The 21,579-nt window shown below is 36.7% G+C and overlaps 3 protein-coding genes and 1 long non-coding RNA gene across 5 annotated transcripts; 3 read left to right on the forward strand and 1 right to left on the reverse strand.

Moving 5' to 3' along the window:
• Nucleotides 1-710: 710 nt before the first annotated feature.
• LOC141652967 (poly(A)-specific ribonuclease PARN-like) lies at nt 711-6,207 on the forward strand. Its single transcript, XM_074460593.1, has 8 exons — nt 711-1,151; nt 2,829-2,959; nt 3,282-3,470; nt 3,554-3,660; nt 4,050-4,166; nt 4,243-4,357; nt 4,461-4,676; nt 5,091-6,207. Exons 1-8 carry the CDS (start codon nt 811-813, stop codon nt 5,750-5,752), a joined length of 1,878 nt encoding a protein of 625 aa, XP_074316694.1. The 5' UTR covers nt 711-810; the 3' UTR covers nt 5,753-6,207.
• A 419-nt stretch (nt 6,208-6,626) lies between these two features.
• LOC141652968 (uncharacterized) lies at nt 6,627-11,107 on the forward strand. Its single transcript, XM_074460594.1, has 9 exons — nt 6,627-6,906; nt 7,698-7,847; nt 8,234-8,448; nt 8,720-8,790; nt 8,864-9,026; nt 9,556-9,748; nt 9,930-10,088; nt 10,432-10,520; nt 10,820-11,107. The coding sequence occupies exons 1-9, from the start codon at nt 6,723-6,725 to the stop codon at nt 10,913-10,915; spliced, it is 1,320 nt and encodes a 439-aa protein (XP_074316695.1). The 5' UTR covers nt 6,627-6,722; the 3' UTR covers nt 10,916-11,107.
• A 1,563-nt stretch (nt 11,108-12,670) lies between these two features.
• Nucleotides 12,671-13,285, forward strand: LOC141652969 (calmodulin-like protein 3). Its single transcript, XM_074460595.1, has one exon. It carries the CDS (start codon nt 12,760-12,762, stop codon nt 13,213-13,215), a length of 456 nt encoding a protein of 151 aa, XP_074316696.1. The 5' UTR covers nt 12,671-12,759; the 3' UTR covers nt 13,216-13,285.
• Nucleotides 13,286-13,482: 197 nt separating this feature from the next.
• Nucleotides 13,483-19,523, reverse strand: LOC141652970 (uncharacterized). Of its 2 annotated transcripts, none has more exons than XR_012547276.1 (5): nt 19,354-19,523; nt 19,004-19,057; nt 15,619-18,007; nt 15,268-15,478; nt 13,483-13,868 (listed from the first exon to the last, which is right to left on the reverse strand). It is a non-coding gene; the product is annotated as an uncharacterized LOC141652970 (long non-coding RNA). The 2 variants fall into 2 exon arrangements; XR_012547275.1 differs by lacking the exon at nt 13,483-13,868 and adding an exon at nt 13,941-14,082.
• Between the last annotated feature and the right edge of the window lie 2,056 nt (nt 19,524-21,579).

The raw sequence follows: 21,579 nt of genomic DNA on the forward strand, positions 1-21,579 counted from the left end.
CAACAGGGCCCGCCGGCCTGCCATGGGTCCCTCGGCCGAGGGTAGATCAGTCTTTCCACCTGCTAGCCACTTGGCCACTTGGCCACTACGTGACAAAAGGTGAAAGTCTATAAATACTCCTCAACCCTTATTGAGGAAAGGATCCAGAATTTAACCTAAACACCTCATAATCTGGTAATATCTTCCTTATCTCTCTACAACATATACTTCGCCAAGTAACACATAACTTATCTCTTTAAGTTCACTGACTTGAGCGTCGGAGTGAGTACGCTCGGTGCAAAGCCGAGCCCTCAGTTTGTTTATTGTTTCAGGAGAGGCCGAAAGAAGGATTCAATCAAAGACGTCATTCTACAAGCCACGAGTGGTAACAAATAACTGCTTCGGAATTACACCCGGAACAACTTGAAACTCAAATGAACTGATATTGATTCAACCCAAACCGTACACGCCTTAAAATAGCACAAACCGATTAAAGTGGTTAACCGAAATGAACTCGATCGAAATTGAATTAAGACTGAAAATAATATAAATGCGATTTAAATCGAACTGAGTTAACCAATCCGAAATTGCATCAAAGTCTATTGCAAACCAAATGATCCAAACCCAATTCAAACCGACATGCACCCAATCTAATCGACTCGTTTACCAGGTCTACTCAAATCAATATCAACAGAAAACATTAAGCCCAATTGAAACGTAATGGGCCAACCCATTTCGCCAAACTCCACAAAACAAACTCAAAATTCTTCAGAGAACAGGTAAAAACTTGCGATTACTTACGGAAGCCATTGTTGCACAAGCTCAAAAACAATGATGAACAAACGATTACTTTGCACACAAGCTGCTACATTCACCAAAAACACCATTAACAACATCAATTCAAGCAGTCAAAAATGGAGGATTAAACAAGTAACGAAGTCCAATTTCAACGAAGCTTTAGAAGAGGTAAAAACTTACGTATGTAATTCCGATTTTATCGCAATTTCTTTGCAAAAAACAGGCTCATATTCATCGCCATGGCAAAAAGTTCTTCCGTTTGATACTTCTGAGATTGCCTACCTCAAAACGATGCGTTCTGCGGAGAAGTTTCAGGTTTTTCAGTTTGCGCTTTGTGCTTTCACTCTTAAGGATTCTCACCTCACTGCTTATCCGTAAGTTGTTTCGGCTTTTAATCGTGTTTTGGTCTTGATTTTGGGTGGAATTATTTGACAGTAGTTGTTAATTTAGGTTTTCTGAAATTATTGTGTAGTTATTTGGTGAAATGTAGTGTGAATTGGTTAATTGTTTGTTTTTAGGTTTTGGTTTAGGGTTTTAACTCGATATTCACGGATGTTATAAGTTATAACTCTGTTCCATTGAATTGTACTCCCTCCGTCTCAATCAATGGTTTACATTTACTTTATTGGAATACTTTATTTAGCGAGTGGAAAATAATCGGATACAATTTCATGGAACGAGGAGTAAATTTAAACTATTGACTGGGAGTTTGGGACAAAGGGAGTATACATTTTTCAAAATTCCCCTCAAAACGTATACAATTCAATGGAACGGATGAAGTAAATGAGAATGATGTTAGGTTAGGAGATTGGCATTTCCACATGGATAGGTAGTGTAACCTTCATTGTTGTACCACTTGACAGTGAGGGATTTGGAGCAAACATTAAAGGAGCTAACGTTTGAACCTTTACCTTGGTTTTGAGATATTCGCCAATCTATCATTGAACCAAGGGGACACCTAATAGTTTATGTACTTAACTGAATGGAGTTTATGAAGTAGAAATGTCAACAGGAGCTAGTTCTTGACGATATAACTAAAATCCAACATTGGACGCTGTGACCCAAATTAGTTTCGGAATAGTGATTTGTTGATGGTGTGATAATGTGGTGAAGATACTGTCTAAGGGACAGGATGAAATGTGAATCTGTCTAATACAATTGAGAAGAGTTTTGTTAGAGAGGCACTAGTTTACCTCTTTTGTTTGCTTTACATGGTCGCGAGTGGTGAGGTTTTTTCTAGGGGGAGGTCATACTGGGTTATGGACCTGGCTGTCATTAGCAATTCAAATACAAATGAAGTTGTAAGCTAAGCCATTCACCCCATGAGATGAGATAGGACGAACAAAAAAAGGAAAGGATCTTTAGTTTGTGCATGTATAGGCATATAGCCATGTTTCGCTCAAGCGATGAAATTTGCATCTGTCAATAGATGAACTGATGAAGCAACAATTCAGACATTCTGAATTTTTGTACTTATCTATCACTCTTAGAATAAGGTTTGATATTGCGGTTAAATTATACTCCCTCCGTCCCGGTCATTTGTTGTCCTTTGGTTTTAGCACAAAGACCAAGGAAAGGGGATTAGGCCAATTACTAAATGACAAGTGGATTAAATTGAGTGTGAATGGTCAAATTACTCATCAAATTCATTCTTAAAATAGAAAGGACAACAAATGACTGAGACACCCAAAAATGGAAAAGGACAACAAATGACCGGGACAGAGGGAGTAACAATTGGTGTTTTGGGGTTGGTATTTTGGAATTTGAAATGCTTTGATATGTCCAAACCGGCTGTGACTCCATTGGAACCTTAATTTTCTATTTACAACTAGTTGCTTTCATCTACTCATACTGGAAAGATATACGGACAGTCTTTACTCTTTAGCATTTTCATTTTTAGTGTTACTAGTAATTAGTATTCTTTACCCCTCAAATTCCATGAACTGTTGCCAGATGTAGCCATGAGACTGTATCTATAATCTAATACTTTGTACATTTCATCTCTAGATTATAGTCTAAGTTGTAATAATGTTTTCTTTCTTTAAATGCAGATTTAATTTCCATCTATTTCCAAGGGACGAACTGCATAGTGGGATGCCGTCTTACAGTTTTGCATGTCAAACATCATATTTAACATCCATGGCTCGACTTGGTTTTGATTTTAATGCCTGCATATATGATGGTAATTTCCAGCGGAAGTGTAGTTTAGCGCGCGATGCATTCGTGCATTGCTACTTCAAGTCACTCATCATTTTCTACTGCATTTGGGAATTTGGGGAGAAAGGGATTGTTGTCGCGTATCTCTACAATATCTGAAGCAATTAATGGTCAAAGTTTACATAAGGTGACAATTAAATCCAAACAGTCACAATAAATTTCGAATGGAGGTAGTAGAATTTTGAGGTCATGATATTCTCCCCTCCCCCTACTCCATCCACATGCTCTCATCCTTGAACAATTGCAGATTGTTCTTGTCATTTAATTTAGTGCTATATTTTTGGCAGGGATCTCGTACCTATCTAAAGCACAAGAAGCAGCTATGAAATCATCAACTGGAAATCCAATGCTACGTGCCCGTGCAGTAGAATCTTCCCGAAAATCATCTGTTGCTGATACTGTTTTTAAAGAGAGGATTAAGTCAAGAGTCAGAACCTGGAGAAATGCATGCAAGGACTCCAAAGGATTGCATGCTGGTGTGTGTTACTATGCTCAACGAGGTGGAACTTATTTAGCTGTCAATCTTCTCAACTGAATATGCTTCTTTTTTTATGAACAGATCCACTAGTCAATGTCCTCAGAAAAATTGTCCATGGTGATCATCAATCCAGACCGAGCATAGATGTAGACGTTTGCAGTGAGCGCCAAGTGCAGCTTGTCCTGGAGGTAATTGTGCTAATATATCTTTGTACTGCTTCCACTCACTTGGATAAATTATGTTTTCCTTATTCAGATCAATTCACTACGTTTAAATCTTGGGGTATATTTTGTATTGAAAAGACAAATACACCGTTTTACATATTTGGGTCCCTTTATCCATCCACTTGCCCTCTCTCCATTCACTTAACATATATACCTTTAATCTTTCCCAGTTGCCTCTTTCTTAAAATATGTTTCATATGTGAATCAGTGAATGTAGTGATCCTAAATGAACGGAGGGAGTATATATCTTGCCTACTAGATTAGCAGTATACTAAGTTTGTTCAGTCTGATGTTAGCTGAGTCAAGGTCTCGAAAGAAATCTGTCATGTCCTCGTATCATGAACTCCCTGCAGGTTTTAAAAGAATTTTCTGATGAGATCGTCCCTTTATTAATCCCTACAAAGAATGGGAGCACACAAGGAGTTCGAGTTGTTTTAACTGCTTCAAAGGAAGATAAAGATATTTTCGAGGTAGCCTCTTTGAGCATGACTACTTGGGCCACTACTGAGTTTGAATTTTCTTCTACTAAGCAGCTTAAATCTGTAGAAAGAACTTGAAGATCAAGAAGAGGAGCAAAGCAAGCGCGTTCGCGGATTTCGTGAAGTGATTGATTTGATTTCTGCTTCCCAGAAACCCATTGTTGTACACAATTCACTTGATGGTTCGTATCTTTATATGAACTCATTCATCTGCTGTCATGTAATGTTGTTTCTTGAAGCCAAGTTATAGAGCAGGCTTAACCTTTTTTCATTTTGCTGTTTCAGAGTTAACTTCCATTCATTCGAAGTTTCTTAGTCCCCTACCGCCAAGTTTTGAGGAGTTCAAGGGCTCGCTAGGTTCTTTCTTCCCACATGTCATTGACTTGGGACACCTGATGAAGGAAATCAACCCTAAGGGAAGTACAAATAATATAGCGGCAGCGTCATCTTTATTGAGAAGCCGATTCTTCAGTCCAGTTACGATCGATATTCCATTGAAAGGCAAGTCACTGCTTCATGAGTTGACGGTTGCTACGTTGCATTCATATACATATACTGAGAGTACCAGTATCTTGTCAAATCATTGCCATACTGGCTCTCACATGAATATAATTAATAGCAGGGTGGATTGGATGTGAGCAAACATACCCTTACTTGTAGGGAGTAGAGACGCAGAAAGCTTTTTTAGGCCTCTTTTTAGAGAGGTATCTCAACAAATAAGAAGCACAGGCTTTCTCAGTTATATACTGAACATTGAACAATTCTACATGTGCGCTCATGAAGTGTGATAATCCTAAATATACTCTATACTGGATCCCTTTGAGGCTTGATGTAGTATTGAGTGAGGGATTTTTTTTATTTTTTATTTGACAAGTCCTGGAACTTTTTTGAAGTGTACTTGATGTTGTTATTCAGGTACCGAAGATGAGATGGATGGAGGGAAGGTCCATGGGCATAATGTATTGAGATTAAGTCATACATTTGCGAAACTGTATTCCATCCTCAAACGCAATCATCGCCATCTTAGCAATGACAATAGCTTCACCCTAGAAAAATATGCAAACATTTTTAATACATGCAGTAGTTCACCCCTGGAGAGCTCAGATAATGATGGGGACAACAGAACTGCATCAGGCAGCATTAGAAAACTGAGCTGTGATGATTTGATTTTTGTATGGGGTTTCAGGGAAGGATTGTCTTCAGGGGAGCTAAAAAGACTCCTCAGTGGGTCCCATGAAGCTTTCTCTGGAGACTTTGATGTCAGGCTAGTCGATCAGAGCTGCGCTATAGTTGCCATGCGTCAGCCAGGGTTAACAGAAGCATTTCTGGATTCTATGAAATCTGGTGGAACTGATCATGTTAGGTTGAGAATATTGATTTCAGAAGGTTTGAGAGCAGCAAATTACGAAACTTACAGAAGGATTTTTGACATCACCAAGTGGGATTATAATTTGGCCGACTGTTTGGATACAGTTGTGATTTCATCTGATCAATTTCCTCTTGATAGTCATGAAAGTAGGAGCCCATATGAGATCTGGTGGGATGATGATACCGTACTCAACCTTGATGAGGTGTGAGCATTCGTGTATACAGATCTGAAAATCCATATAATTATTTCACCTATCAGGGTGTGGACTTCACCAGATCGGATAATCTGTGTTGAGAGCTCTATTGTTTCCCATAATCCCATCTGAGAGAAATGGTCCTCTTCATCATATGAAAATTTTGAACCGTCACTTTTAAACGGCTTCATTTGTTTTCAATTTGAGTTCTCAAATCTAGTCCTTTCTCATGGAGAAAGCTTACTAGTTTGCTGAGGACCGAAGAAGTCAGAAATCTGATATTGAACTGCAATTTAAATTTTCTTGTGGAAAATTTCTGATGGAAGCTTAGCAGATATTATGGGTACATGTCATTTTTTGCCTCACTCTATTACTGTAATGTTGTACCTTTCTTACTTTGCGGAATTGAGAGAAAGATCTGTGTAACATTATACGATTTATAAATAGATAAGCCGGCTCACATTTCTTAACATTTAAGACTTGCATCTGCATTCTCCCTCGTCCGCTGCCGTCTATCAAACTTCGTCCTTGTATTCATTGATCTGTTTTTCGGCTTATTTAGGCATTCGTAGTTTTCGGCTGTATACAAAGTTTGGATTTAATAAAGCTTTTTAACTTATTATAGTATAAAGTCAGTCCACTGGTGCTGGTATAATCTTGTTTTGGAAAGTAAGGAAGTTGCAGCATATTTTCTAGTCACATAATTGCCAATCTCAAATTAAATATTAGTAACAGAATAAACAATGACCTGTTGACCAGTGGGTTGTGATACTGTGAATGCCTTGGATATATTATTTAACTGCAGGGCATCTTTAATGGTATCTGATTGTTTTGGTAGATAGTTGACCTTCAGTGATTAAATATTCTAGCTGTTTGCTTGTGTTGTTATATATTAACTTTTGAGAATCCTACAGAAAGCAATCAAAAGTTTGCTTGAAGTTGTCTGTTTACTCTTAGATAAGCAACTACAAGAGCGAAGCTACAAATGGCACAGTCAGCAAGTATTGGTCAAGATGCTGGTGGTTTGCAGTGCTATACATTTGATGTGGTTGTCATTGGAGCCGGGATAATTGGTTTAAGCACAGCTAGACAGTTTCTACTTCAATCTGACTTGTCGGTTGCTGTTGTTGATGCTTCTGTTCCTCTGCGTTCAGGTGCAACCGGTGCTGGTAAATGCTCACATTACTAATATTATTACTACAAAAAATAACATCAACCGACTTCACATTGTAAGCTAGCACTCTAGCAGTATCCTCTCAGGAATGCCATGCTCACCTCTCTAAAAATGAAGTTCAACTTTTATAAGTACTAGGAGTTTTTCCTCTGTGGTGCTTAATAGGCTAACTCCACTTTAGTGTCCTTATTTTCATAATTTCCACTATGTTGACCTTAGCAATTTCTCTCTATGATGACTCCAGGTTTGAAATTCTCTCTTTTCCTGTCAAAAAGAAAGCTATATCATAGACAGATTTCATCATTTTTAAACATGATGAATGATGGAAATGGATCCTCTCCATTTCCTTTCTCTCCATTTTCTCTCACAATCTCTTTAAATAATAATTTCCCCTTTCATTTTTATTTTCCTTTATTTTTATGCGTAAATTTAGAACCAAGATACTTGAGTGATATATTCACAAGTACTTTTTATGATTAAATTCACTTGTAATTTCAATTATAGTTTGGTTCTATTATTTTGAAAATTCCCAAGGTGGAAAACCACTCAAACCTAGGGCAGTAAAGTGGAATTAGCTCGTGCCAAAGTGCAGACAACGACCACACGTTAATTACTCACGTCACTTTTCTGGTGATGGACTAGACGGAAGTTAAAAAAAATTGGGTGAAGAGTGCTCTGAGTTTTCAGTTAATTGCTGTCCTAATATGAGGCAGTCAGTCAGGGTCAAAACTGAATTTGTCGATAACTATTTGGACTTCAAGGATCTCTTCATGTTGCAAAATACAGGGCAGGGTTACATATGGATGACACACCGGACTCCAGATACACCTATCTGGGATTTAGCAATGAGAAGCAGACAATTGTGGCAGATGCTCATAGACAACTTACAAGCTGAAGGCATTGATCCTTTGGATGCTCTGGGCTGGAAGAGGTCAGGTATTTAAGAACTTTTTCGGAGATAGCCGTGTATTCATAGTTATCAACAGAACTGAACTTACAACAAATTTTACAGTAAATCTCCGGAACATCATAAAATCTCAACTCTTAGTGTGTTTGGAGTACAGTACTGAATATCTGCTTTTGTAAAACATTCACTGCAATTATTTGCAGATCCATGTTTGGGCTTTAAGGGTCCTGGGACACCAGAAAGTGAACTTTTTTCAATCGTATTGCCCGGTTATTTAATTTATTCAGTAGGAGACCATAACAAAACTAATACGTTGAATACTGAATAGATGTATTACTAATGCCAGAACTTTCTTCTAAATGCCGGGTGACAGCAGGCTTAAACTAATGGGTTTTGGTGTATTGATCATTTGAAGGGAGTTTGTTGATTGGTAGAACCAAAGAGGAGTCGTGCCTTTTGAAGGAAAGGGTCCAGAAATTACATGCAGCTGGACTGAGGGCAGAATACTTATCTAGCAATGATTTACTGGTTGAGGAGCCGGAACTCGAAGTTAGCCCCGAAACCTGTGCTGCCTTTCTTCCCGATGATGGGCAAATAGATGTCCACAATACAGTTTCTTTTCTTGAAAAGGTGCAATTTTCACCTTTGCACATTTCTATATTTGCAAATAATAAATTTTAGCTGCAGATGTTGTCTTCACTGGTAAACTCATTCAGTGAGTGTTGATCAAGACCAAAACTCATCAACATCTAAATCACCCTTGTGGCTCCCTTTGCTTCCAAAAAAATGTGGAGTTCTACTTTTTGAATAGAAAAGATGCCTGATAAAGGCCACATAGAACTTCTCTAATCTTTTTCTGCTTATCGTATTAATCACCTGTTCTTGTGCATATTCATGTTAGGGCAATAAGCTCTTCACATCACAAAGCAGATATAAGGATTTTTACGATGATCCAGCTGTATGTCTACTAAGGTAAAGTTGAAAATTATTTAATAAATTCCTTTCAGCTTCACACATTTCTACATTGTAAATAAGGATTATGCAGGTCCAGTATAGATAGGAAAGTTGAAGCCGTTCAGACTAATACTAGCATTGTATATGCCAAGAGAGCCATTGTTGTTGCAGCAGGCTGTTGGAGTGGATCGTTAGTGTCCAAATTTGCTACTGAATTAGGTTCTTTGGTTAATGTCCCAGTACAACCAAGGAAGGTAAAGTAAAAAACCTGTTCGCTATCCGTCCTATCACTTCTTCAGTCACACAGCATGAACTTGTAGTTCTTGGTAAATGATGCAATTTTATTTTATAGAGTGAGGGTAAGTAGAACAGGGCAGGAAAGCATCGCTTATGGCCGAGCTATAAAGGAACAAGGGGTAGAATTGCTACCCCAAATCCAAAATAGTTTTTGATAGAAAAAACAAAAGCTCCTACATCCTACCCAATATTTCGGGATTTAGGAGAAAGTGAAAACAGTTGAGCCTTGGGGACAATTAATTATCGGGTACTAATGATAATGAATATGGCAATTAACACACTATTCATCAAGTTCAACCACAGTCTTCTTTCATTGTACTTATGTTTATCTCTTATTAGCCAGAACTTACGAAAAAATGACTACCCAAAAGTGTGAATTCCGACACCACCCCTGGGCTTTAGGGAGGTGAAGATCTTATTTTAGGAATAAGGGGATCTTCTGAACTTTTGTCAGCCAAAGTGACAAACTGTTCATGTTCTTTGCAGGGTTTTCTTCTCACCTTAGAGAAATGCAATTCCTTTAAACTCAATCACGGGGTTATGGAAGCTGGCTATACAAATTATTATCACAAGACATCTACAGAAACTAATTTACCGGGTTCAAGCGAGGCTCATCTTGATCGATCCTTGTCGATTTCAATGACAGCCACATTAGATGCCGCAGGAAATCTACTCGTAGGTAAAAAAAAACCGTTCGTTCATTTGCAATCAAATACCACCGTGGTCTATCCGACTATGCTAGTTCATGATCAAATGGCACTGTGTTCTATACTTCTATCGACTACGGTTTCTAAATTCATGTTCATTACGTGCTTTGTTGCTTCTCTAATTTGATTTGCATTGATATGTTTTCCATGTAGGGAGTAGTAGGCAATTTGTTGGATTTAACACAGACGTCGATAAGCACATCATTGATCAGATATGGGAGCGCAATCGAGAGTTCTTTCCTGCTCTGAGAAAATTCTCCATCCAAGATCTAACCCAAAATAGCAAAGTGAAAGTTGGATTGCGCCCTTACAGTGAGTTTTAAGTTTTTCCTTTTTCTATGCTCTTATAGAGTATCAAATACTCCGTACTTCATTTGTTTACGTTTGATTTTAGATTTTTTTTTATGCAAGGACATGCAATGGGGGGTAAAAGTATTATAATGGGTTTATTAGAGTCTAATAAATGGAGGGTACAGGTCACATAGGTGCAACACAACAGAAAAGAGAGGGGAAAACAATCTTTTTGATGCAAAAGAATAGGCTAAATAGGCAACGTATACAAATGATTGAGACAGATAAACAAATGGGTGAAACAAAAACAGATTACTTTGTTCTAAAATGTCCTTGACTCTATGCTATGTAAATTTGGATCCAGTGCCTGATGGGAAGCCGGTGATTGGGCCTATCCCTTCCATGCCAAATGTGTTTCTTGCTACTGGACATGAAGGCGCGGGACTTACCCTGGTAACTTATATTTTCTAACCCTAGTCAAATTGCTAATATTCAGTTTACAACATCAAATACTGCCTGTGACTCAAACGCTTCCTTGTGTTGAGGGGCAAGATTGGTCGGATTACAGCCGTCCTTCCCTTTTGTTTTCCACACGGAGAGACTGTTTCCGGCTCAAATATTGTGCCAACTGACAGCTACTTCATTATATAACAGTTTAGAGAGCCACAAGACATTGTTCATTAATATTCTAAAGCCAAAGTAATACAGTACCATTTAGATTATGGCTAATTAAGAGTTTGTTGCATGATCAGGCACTTGGTACAGCTGAAATGATTGCAGACATGGTGTTGGGTAATCCCTTGAAAGTTGATCCTAAGCCCTTTTCTGTACAAGGTAGATGCTGTTGATTCTGTTTCGTTTGCCTTCATAATGCAAAATAAAAGTGGTATTTTGGGATTTTATACTTCTATGTAGCCTTGTCCAGAGAGGTTTCAAACTTCGGAATAGGTGAGGAAATCGAACCTGAGACCTATTATTCAATATACCTCCTTCTTATGCACTAGACATTTTCGGTAGGTTAATCAAAGCATTTGAAGGCACGGAGTAACATCTACGGAGTATATTTCTTTTCACATCCTCGTCTTAACACGTTCTTTTACTCTCTTTTTGGTTGGGCTAATTATAAATTGTATACAACAATTTGTGTTTCTATTTTAATATTGGGTTGATATTTTCAGCTTTTTTCAGTTCAGCCAAGAAACTCAATGCAATTAACATTATTATAGCCAATCCCATTTCTAACCTAAAATAATAATGCCTAAGAAGTAAGGAGGTTAGAAAGAAAACGGGATAATTTTTTTTTTTTTTTTTTTGACAATTGGATAGATAAAAACCCGTTTCTACAATGATCGTGCCTTCCTACTTCCTAGCGATATTATGCGCCAGAGAGTGGATAACGAAATATAACTGCATTATGAGAGCAACAAATCAGCCAAAGGTATATATAGTTTCCACCATCAGTAGAAGTCGGAGAGTTGTGGGTGTTTTTGAGCGTCGTTTGCTTCCCGCCGTTGTTAAACATCTTTGGCGGTGTTCAACAAAACGTCCTCATAAGTCATGACCACCATAATTGTTAGTCTGTTACTAGAAGTTGTCTTCTAGTAACCCAATCGAATCGAGCAAAGCAACTTAATAAGATTTAGGCCTCGTTTGGTTCATCTTGGAGTTTGATTAACACCGGAAAATGCAATTCACGTGAATTATTTGGTTGCGGATGTAGGAGTTGAATTCCTAGGAGTTGTCAACTACCTAGGGGGAGTAGGTAATCCAACTCCTCCATCATTTAGGCATTCAAAACTCCTAGGAAAATTGAATGCCTACATTTTGCCTAAAAAATGACAACCAAACACTCTCCATTTTTTACAATTCATGGAATTTTAATTTTCCCATGAATTAGATAGGCAACAAAATCAATTCCTTCAAAAGAAATCTTTGAACTCCTATGTGGTAGAATTGAAAACTACTGGAAATTTAAATCCCTTTGTTTTTCCAAATTTGACAACAAACTAATTCCCTATATGTTTCCTCTCCAAAGAGAAGAAAATATGCACATCCACTTGATACTGAAATCGGAAAAAAGAAACACGCATTTGATGTATTACATCAAGTCCACATAATATTATTTCGTAATTTATTTTTCACAGTACGTTTTTTTACTCATTTCAGTGCATTTTGTACCGAACTTTTCATTTTCTACCCCTGATTAAAAAACATCAAATCTAATTCTCTCCCCCTTCTCTTTATTGTTAACTCTTCTACAATTATCCATTTTTTTCTTCAATTATAAATGTTTTAGATTTGACAATCTAAATTATTTTATAAAATGGCATTAAGGCCACTCCTTTTAACAGTCAGAATTGGCCTTTAGTTTGTCCAAAATAAGACTAAATAATAGTCACTTGTAAGTTGTATCTATACTATATTGCCATGTCTCTTTCTCTATACAACAAAGTTTTGACTACAAAATATGCAGTGGCAAACAACTCCTTTTAGTTATGGTGTCCAACAATTAATTAGATTGAGGATCCCACGACTTATAATTATGCTTCTTAATCTAATCCCTCTTATTTTGGGTGTACCATATATATTTGCTCAACTAACTTTTGAATCTAATACATAAATTCTCCCTTAATTTCCTAAATTGTCAAATATTTGCTAAATACATACAATATATAAGCTTAATTAGCATAAAATGGATGCTCATGAGCTAAAAAGAGTGTTCCAAATGTTTGATCGTAACGGAGACGGTAAAATTACGAAAAAAGAACTAAACGACTCGTTACAAAATTTGGGAATATTCATTCCTGATAAAGAGTTAACCCAAATGATAGATAATATCGACGTGAACCGTGATGGGTTCGTGGATATAGACGAGTTTGGGTCGTTATATCAGTCGATAATGGACGACAAGGACGAGGAGGAAGACATGAGGGAGGCTTTCAACGTGTTTGATCAAAATGGAGACGGGTTTATCACGGTCGAGGAGTTACGGTCAGTGTTACAATCATTGGGATTGAAACAAGGAAGATCAATAGATGATTGCAAAAAGATGATAAGCAAGGTTGATGTTGATGGAGATGGCATGGTTGATTATAAGGAGTTTAAGCAAATGATGAGAGGTGGTGGATTTTCTGCTTTAGGTTCTTAGCATTGAGTTTTATTTATTTATTTATTTATTTTCTTTTTTGCCCTCGAAATTAAATAATTTTTTTCGAGATTAATACGGCCACCGAAGGAGAAATACATGAGCATTGCATAGGAGGAGAAAATCTCATCCTCTGGCTCTAAGGCTTCTTCTTGTATTTAATTCATTAATTAAGTTGTGTTATGATTTTCATCAAAGTCTATTTCACAATTTTTGTATGAGAATTGTTCATATGTATCATGTTTATCGTTCATATATCAATCATCAAAATGAATTCTAAAACGACATTACGATCGCGTGCTTAGAAGGAATATTCAGTTTTCTCCATCTCTCCCTAGTGACTTTATGCCCCCATACCATATAACACAAGCTTTGATTGTTCATTGAGCTAGATAATCAACAACTTTTAATTTGATTTAGAGGATGTACTCTATTGGATCGCAATCACCGAGTCAGGTGATCAGGTCAACATGGCCGAGATCACCACTATGTCGAAAGTTGACGATCTACCATAGGAACCTCCTGGTCCTATTCTTGGTATTAGCAAGCTTTCCAAAGCAGGTACAGGAATGTTGAACTGAGGCGCTTAGATCATATTTTCTGAGTGTTGTCGAAAAGGTAAAGCTTGATACTCGATCAGTCTTTTGAAAACCCGCCTAAACGACAAAAGAAGAAAACAGTTCATTAGTAAAAGTAGAAGCTAAAATCAGGTAAACATTCGATTTTACATTTTTGTGTTTCTTAATATATTCAGGCAGAGGAAGTCGTAGTTGCTAAAGAACAAGTCAAGGAGGTACTGAACATTTGAACCGACTCTTATTTGCTGTAATTTATCGTATCATCATAATCTTCTGTAACTTCCTGATTTACCTGAAATACAGTATCCACAAAATTGAAGGCTTGCCTGTATCTAACAAACTGCCTGCAGGCTGCAGAGGTGTTATTTAGACCCGGTATGGCGGTATCTAATACTATGTACTCCGTAACTAATAAACGGAGTACTTCCTATTGTTTCTTTCTTCTTTCTGCTTAATTCTCAAGAAAGATCTCAAAATACAAAGAGTCCTCCGTAAAATGGTTTCACACTAAGATATTGAAGTTTGCAAAAGCAAATGTTGTTAACCCAAACACCCTAGAATAAACCTTTCTACACTAATACGGTTATATGTACTTTTTTATACGGATTTGGGTAAATACAAGAAATTTAGAGAGTCTGCTCTCAATAGCAAAGCCTATGGTTTCACTCACCTAGAACAATGACACTTGTACTCACTGACATCCAGGTTGTGACTGTCCAAGTATTCAGAAACAGGCTCTATTCACCTAACAGCATCGCTGGTGGAGCGATATTTTTCCAGGGTGAAGGTGTTGATGCAATCTCAACACGGGGTGAAGGTCATCATCCTTCGTTCCCCTTCGCTTTTTTTTTTTTTTTTTTGTAGTTAAAACCAAGGCTTGACTTTTCTTTTTGCAGTTATATACTTGAATTTCAGCTCAGTGTTCACCGCTAGCTTTGATTTACAAGCTGGGCTGAAATGCAGGCAATCACCGAGTTTCATGGTCGGAGTACAGGTACTAACTACTAAGATCCTAAATTCGCGGATTTGGATTTCAAGGGAATGACAGCAGATATAAGGTAACGGTGAGACTATACAGAAGCTAGGGAACTGTCAATCAATGCATTTTAGGTGACTAACAATAATAAGGAATTACATGCAAATCTGTGACATTTACAGCCGAACATATATAAATACCAACATCAACGTAGTGCCTCAAGGGCAGCGGCATATAACAGGGTTAGGGCAGATGGAATATACCATGTGCCCAGCTTACCCACGGTGAGGTTATTTCCTAATGACCGACAAGGCCATGAAATTTGGAATGGCTTCAAATGACGATAGTTACAACTAACATAAGTGAAGTCTCTTAGTGAGCCATTTTACTTAGTTCCATAGTAATCCAAAGTCGAATAATAGTGAGGCTTCGGCTTCATTCGAAATGGGAACAACACCCGGACATAAATACAGAATATGCATCAGATAATGGGTCTCTTACCAGAAAAGGCAGGTCCTGAGGTTTTTTTTTTCCAGCTCCTGAGCAGCGGGAAATGATTGCTGATGTTCAGGAGACAAATACATTCCTTTATTCAATGTTTCATATCAGGTAACTGCCACTTGACACTGCGATCTGAGTTTCCATGAGATTACTGAATCTTTCTCCTACAGAATCATCAGCTCATAGCAACATTTATCGTAAGACCTGCAAACTTGAATGACATTTTAACAAATCTATCATTCTGATTTACGGCCGGTTACCTTATAGTACAATACACCACTTATGATAAACAGGCAAAACTCCATATGTACCAAGCATACGAAAAAGAGCGGTTTGATTGTAATCACGTACCTCAATAGCGCTTAAAGTAATATTGGAACTGCATCAGGAGCTTAAGTGAAAACACTGAATGTAACTTTGCAAAATGGTAGTAAGCTTGGTTAGCCTACCTGTGTAACAACACCGGTACAATGAAGCAGGGAATGGTTTGAAGTGTCCCTCAAGGACAAGTGAACAAAGTATAGAGTGGTAGGCAGTAGACTTTCAATCCAATCCAATAATCCAAAATAACCACTATAAAGGGTGAAAGAAATGTCGAGTGGCACAAAAAGACGGACATGAAATTTAAAAATAAAAAAAAAAAAAAAAAAAAAAAAAAATTATGAAAACATAAGAATCAAGCATAGAATATAGAGATACTTCACTTCAATCAAGCTTACTAGGGCAAAACCCTTAAAAGGCACACCAGTTAGAATTAGTCATCTTCAACTGTGTGTTAGTATGCCCAACAATCGTGCAAATTTGACGAAAAAGAGGTAACTGAGTATGACCAAACACCTTACACGAGTTAATGAACAAGCTATCAAGTATCGACATCAAAAGAAATACCAATTCAATATGTTTTCCTAAGAATTCGACATAAATGGACACGTAATATGAACAAATTTCTACCTGCCTTCAAAATCTTATTTGAGGTTCCATGAACACCGACACCCATTGAACTTTAGCATACTTACAAATCCTTGTAACTTATCAATCACAACTCAAAAATAGTGATAAGCTGGTGAATAACCAATTTTTAACAGGAACCAATACTTGATCCCGACTTCGTTCAACACAACTAACCAAGTTCATACTTTCATCCATCAACCCTGAAGTATAAGTAGACATGTACACATGACTCTTCATCACCCCTAGCCTGGTCTTCTTAAGTCTTTTAGTGCCACTCGTAATTCCTAGCCTTTTGCTCAGTCTCATAATCAATCCACCACCGAGCTTGTTTGCACAACCTCTTATCAAAGCTCACAAAATAAGCAAACAAAATTATTAAGCAAGACTGACAAACATATCCGTCTACAACTAACTATTTGCAACCCTAATGATAGGGTCAGTTAAGAACACAAACCAAAACAATAAAAAAGTTATCCTTGTACATATTCCAGGCAACCTAGGGTCAAATCGGTCTTCCACATGACGTCACATTGCCAATAAAATTCATTAATCTAGAAAAGATCCCACCAAAGTAGGATAATGAGTTAGCTTAGTAAAAAGAAACCACTCATTCTCAAGGCAACCCTAAGTTAAAGATTTCAAGCTCTTGTTTTCAGAGGATTAAAATTAAAATTTCCGCTACCCTCGCGTTAGTGTTACCTCCAGCCTAGAAAGCACAAAAATGTGTATAGATGTCAAAAAAAAACCATGTCTAATTTCGTTAGTAACGATTTGAAGTCAAAACAATTCATGTACTCTTCACAAATACTAAGGGCACAAAGACAAAAAATACTAATAATAAAGTAATTTTTTTTGTAAGTCCTAATATTATCAAATATTCAAATATCTTTTCCTTTTGCTAAAAAATGATGTTTCTTTGCTTAACAAACGCAAATTTTTATCGCTCCAACTACTAACTAGTCAATATCTGAATTGTATTTTACAATTCGTGTTTTAATTCAATGTTGAATTTTACTTTAAAGCGCTGTTTTTTCTTTAGAAATTTATAGAGCATGCATTTGATTGTGTATGTACTACGACAATAACTCACTTTCTACGGATTAATTGCTAAGATCTACAAAAGGGGAAAGGGGGATGAACTAACAACAAAGCTAGATAGTACTGATTCTGCAGGATAATGAGCCAATATACAACTAACAAAGAGTCGATAATGAACAACTCTCCACAAAGCTCACAAGTTCATATCCAACGAAGGAAGTGAACATCGACCAACAGAAAGATATACCAGACCATGTGCGCATCACAAAACTTATACGAGTATTAGAATGTCTTACACTCTTACATGTGAGAAGGGACCATTAACAAGTGGCCGACGAACAAAATTTTAAAATGTTCATCGTGATCACTACGCGTAAAATATATATAAAAAAAAAACTTAGCTTTCTGGTGTTCTGGAACTACCCGATAGCCGACAAGGTGAATCCACCAATGCCATAAAGCCATAAACACATACTGACTAAATGAGGAATGTGTACCCAAGTGTTTGAATTGTTCTCGCAAAAAAAGGCTCGCTGATGGTTCACACTGAACGGAATTACACGTATGTGCTGATAAAACCATATAATGGAAGCAAAGACCTGTATTCCACCATCAGATCATATGACAATGGGAAAGAGCACGCTCGTCCACACAATCAAGCAAACCAGTAGCATGACTATTGCCAAGCGTGCTCTCTCTCATCGTCAAACAATCTCTAGATGAACTGATTCGATCATATGAATATATATACCTGCACAAGAAAGTTGATAAAAGTTAATTATAACATACATTTTTGCCAACTGGGATGATAAACTGAAAAATTACAGTTGATCACAGTACACACACACATCTTGTGGTGATAATAAGCATCCGACAAAAATAAAACATTACGGAGTATAACTTAACTCTATTGCAAACTTGCAACCTCTACAAACATAAGATCATTTTCCTACAAGTTTTGGCTAAGCTCCTCAATGTCTAGTTTCTGATCTAATGCAAATGATATATGCTACCTCTACAAACAAGTGTAAGGCTTCGTACATCCGACACAATCATAAGACTACATACATTACACACAAGCATAATAAAATTGTGAGCGTAAGAGTCCTTGATGCATTAGGGTAATGTGGTGAATGATACCTTAACAACTGTATCCTTCAATAAAGTCAATCAAAGTGGTGAATTGTCTAGATCATCTATATATATATATATGTACATAAGATCACTACATAGAATTATAAAGAGTACACTAAATCATCAATATCACATGAATAAGTTAATTGTATATTTGTATCCGCAGAAAGAAGAACTACTTTTAATTTCCGATAATACAAATTCGACCATAGAGAATCACACAAGTATAAACGCGGTCATCCACCATCTTAAATCACAGAATCAAGATGAACACGACATCATATCACCAAGAACATAAATTGATATGTTTTACAATAAGCAAACAATTATGGGTGGCCATAGCCGCTCAAAAATATACTGTACCACTCGCTTTTATGCTTGTGTTAGATAAACCGATTAATTATACTCTCACAAAGCGAGTGATACAAGCAATTTAATTAACTTTCGACATTATTATTTCCCACAATTATTAATTAGTAACTAAATAATTTGCTTGAATTGGAATTTTTACCCCATAAACAATAAAAACAGTAAAAATATCCAAAACAATCAATCCATAGAGATGAAAACAAGCAGAATAATTGAGGAAAGAAGAGGAATAAAATCATATTACCAGAAACCCTAGATTCACAACTGCAACCACCTGATGACATATCTATCATCATACCTGCAGCAATCAGTCAACAAAACAAAACCCTAATCATATAAAAACCCTAATTCATCAAATTCAATTGAAATCATAGAAAACAAACATACCCAGATGCTCAAACCAACTCACACCTAGTTCATTTATATAAAAATCGGTTTTTGTAACGTGTGTCCTCAACTAAATACTAAAAACTTGCAAATATCACAAGATTACTTCATTAATAAATAAATAATTTCTCATGAAAAGACCTACTGTTACACTTAAACGGTGATATTATGAATTAATAACGAAGAAGTAACTAGACAATAATTTACCTTGTTGGTATTGTTAGAAAGGGGAGAAGACAGTAAAATTACTGTCTTTGGGAGCATGTTATGTTATTAATTTAGATTTGTTGAAGTTTGTATTTATAGACTTGTAAGAATTGGGTAAAACGGAAATTAAAGGTGGTAAAAATGGTAAAGTGGGAGGAACAGGTCATGTTAGGAGAACCCACCATTTTTGTAAGATTATTAATAATATCCACGTGGGCCTTTGCTTATCTTTAAGTGACCAATTATAGTAAGATTTGACTCTGTCTTGTACGATTAACAACGTACACTGTCTTAATTAAAGCTGTACTGTAAATAATATTTGCTTTGTGGTCCATGTCGACACAAATTTTTGTTTAAAACGAGTATTATCCGTCTTAAGTTTTAGACGAGTTAGATATATTCGATGATATTTAACTTGTCTTAAAGTTTAAGACGTATAATACTGTCTCAAGTAAGAAGCTGCCATATCTATACACCCTTCTCCATTATTTGTTTATTTTTTTTTTTTAATTCTTTGAGAATGTTATTTTAATTAAAAATAATCAAATAATTAGAACAAATGAATATTTAGTTTAACATTTACCATTTGTGTTGTACAAAATGTTAATTAAATCAAACGACATTGGCTACGTCTTTGCACTTTACTGATATTTTACTATGCATATTTCAATTTTGTAAACTCTTGATCAAGGGATGAGGTCGTTCTTTACGGGAGACTTGAACCTTGTAAATAATGTGTTATGGTTCAGTTAGTTCGGTCAAGTCATTTAAGGTTTGTAATAATTCGGGTTGTTATTTATCTGGTTATTTAGAGATAATGGTAAATATTCGATAACAAAAATATTTCGGTCGGATTAGATAGAGTCGGCTCAATTCGAGTTTAGGGCAGTTTTGGGTGTGAGTTAGCTTCAAGTCGATCAGTTTTATCAGGTCTAATTAAAGTGATATAACTTATATGGTGTCACACTGTCACCAACAGCCTCGCATGATATTGCTATAGTCGACGTTTGGTGGCCTGGGGTTATGCAACTAGGGTACACCCAACATGGTTGACACTCGACCATGAGAAGACCAAGTGAGTAATCCCGATGGATTGCAATTACATGATGAAAATTTTCAAAGTTTGTGTGGTAAAGATGGAAAACAGCTTATACTTTGAAACATTTAATGGAATGAGATGGTGTCATGCACCAGGTAGTGATATGGAGTCTCGTTACAACTCTCTCATAATTTATGTAAATTCATATCCAATATATAAGGATAATTAAAATAATAAATAAAGCATACATAAAGCATGTCATCTTAGACCCAGAGTATTATCGTATTTGTAATTAACATCCTAGCATTGGCCTTATCGGCTTATCTAATTATAATTGACTGATGGAAACTCGGTGTTAACTAGAGCTTGCTGGATATATGTGCAGGCCAAGTTAGCCCACGTTAACTTGACCCGCTAACCAGCCCCCCTGGCCCACTACCCTTTTTGCCCAACCGGCCCGGCTGGTTCAGGGTGACCAAATCCCGCCCCCAGTCCGCACACTCCCAGCTCGTGGCCGGTGTGTGGTGCGGGCTCGAGCTCACTCTCCACCAACCAGCCCGCCCCCAGTTCAGTCCGGCCTGTGTCGGCCCGACCCACTGTTCGCGCTTCTAGTGTTAACTATCAAGATTAGACAACTAATCAATGGCCAAAAAAAAAAAAAAAAAAAACTTGGCTTAAAGAAGAAAAACAAGTACTCTTCTTAGTACATCCTCATAGTAGAATAGAAAGTATGATAGGAGAAATAGTGAAAGAAGGTGGATGTTACGATATCTAATTCGTGGACACTTTGGTAGTACAAAGTACAAAGACAAAATAATGTTTTGTTGAATCAATGAAACTGTGAAAATAAGGGGGTAATTTTAATTTGCAATAGTAAATTAAGTACTGTACGAACCCTAATTAATGAGCTGGATTCATGCATCATGATCTATGATGTTTATGTACTAATGTACCATCTTGGCTTGTCAAATCTAGGTTATTCATTTGTTGTTTAATTAGAGATGATGTTTTACAGGTACATTATTATTAAAGTTAAAACTATCAAGTACAAGCATGAAACATGTCACATTGTTACCTTAACCTAATAATGTACTTTCATACTCACTTAATTATAAGAGAGTATTATTTCAATACGTAACTGTTTTAACGCGTTTTTAAATAGGTGATCTGATCGGATTATATTATTT

The sequence above is a fragment of the Silene latifolia genome, chromosome 4, assembly GCF_048544455.1.
Source record: "Silene latifolia isolate original U9 population chromosome 4, ASM4854445v1, whole genome shotgun sequence".
NCBI classification, from domain to species: domain Eukaryota; kingdom Viridiplantae; phylum Streptophyta; class Magnoliopsida; order Caryophyllales; family Caryophyllaceae; genus Silene; species Silene latifolia.

Bases quoted from the DNA above. Each gene is read 5' to 3' on its own strand.
- LOC141652969 (XM_074460595.1), top strand. From the start codon at position 12,760: ATGGATGCTCATGAGCTAAAAAGAGTGTTCCAAATGTTTGATCGTAAC.
- LOC141652968 (XM_074460594.1), top strand. From the start codon at position 6,723: ATGGCACAGTCAGCAAGTATTGGTCAAGATGCTGGTGGTTTGCAGTGC. The intron at 8,449-8,719 runs GTGCAATTTTCA...TATTCATGTTAG, and splicing joins CAGTTTCTTTTCTTGAAAAG to GGCAATAAGCTCTTCACATC. The intron at 10,089-10,431 runs GTGAGTTTTAAG...ATTTGGATCCAG, and splicing joins AGTTGGATTGCGCCCTTACA to TGCCTGATGGGAAGCCGGTG.
- LOC141652967 (XM_074460593.1), top strand. From the start codon at position 811: ATGATGAACAAACGATTACTTTGCACACAAGCTGCTACATTCACCAAA. The intron at 1,152-2,828 runs GTAAGTTGTTTC...CTTTAAATGCAG, and splicing joins TCTCACCTCACTGCTTATCC to ATTTAATTTCCATCTATTTC. The intron at 3,661-4,049 runs GTAATTGTGCTA...AACTCCCTGCAG, and splicing joins AAGTGCAGCTTGTCCTGGAG to GTTTTAAAAGAATTTTCTGA.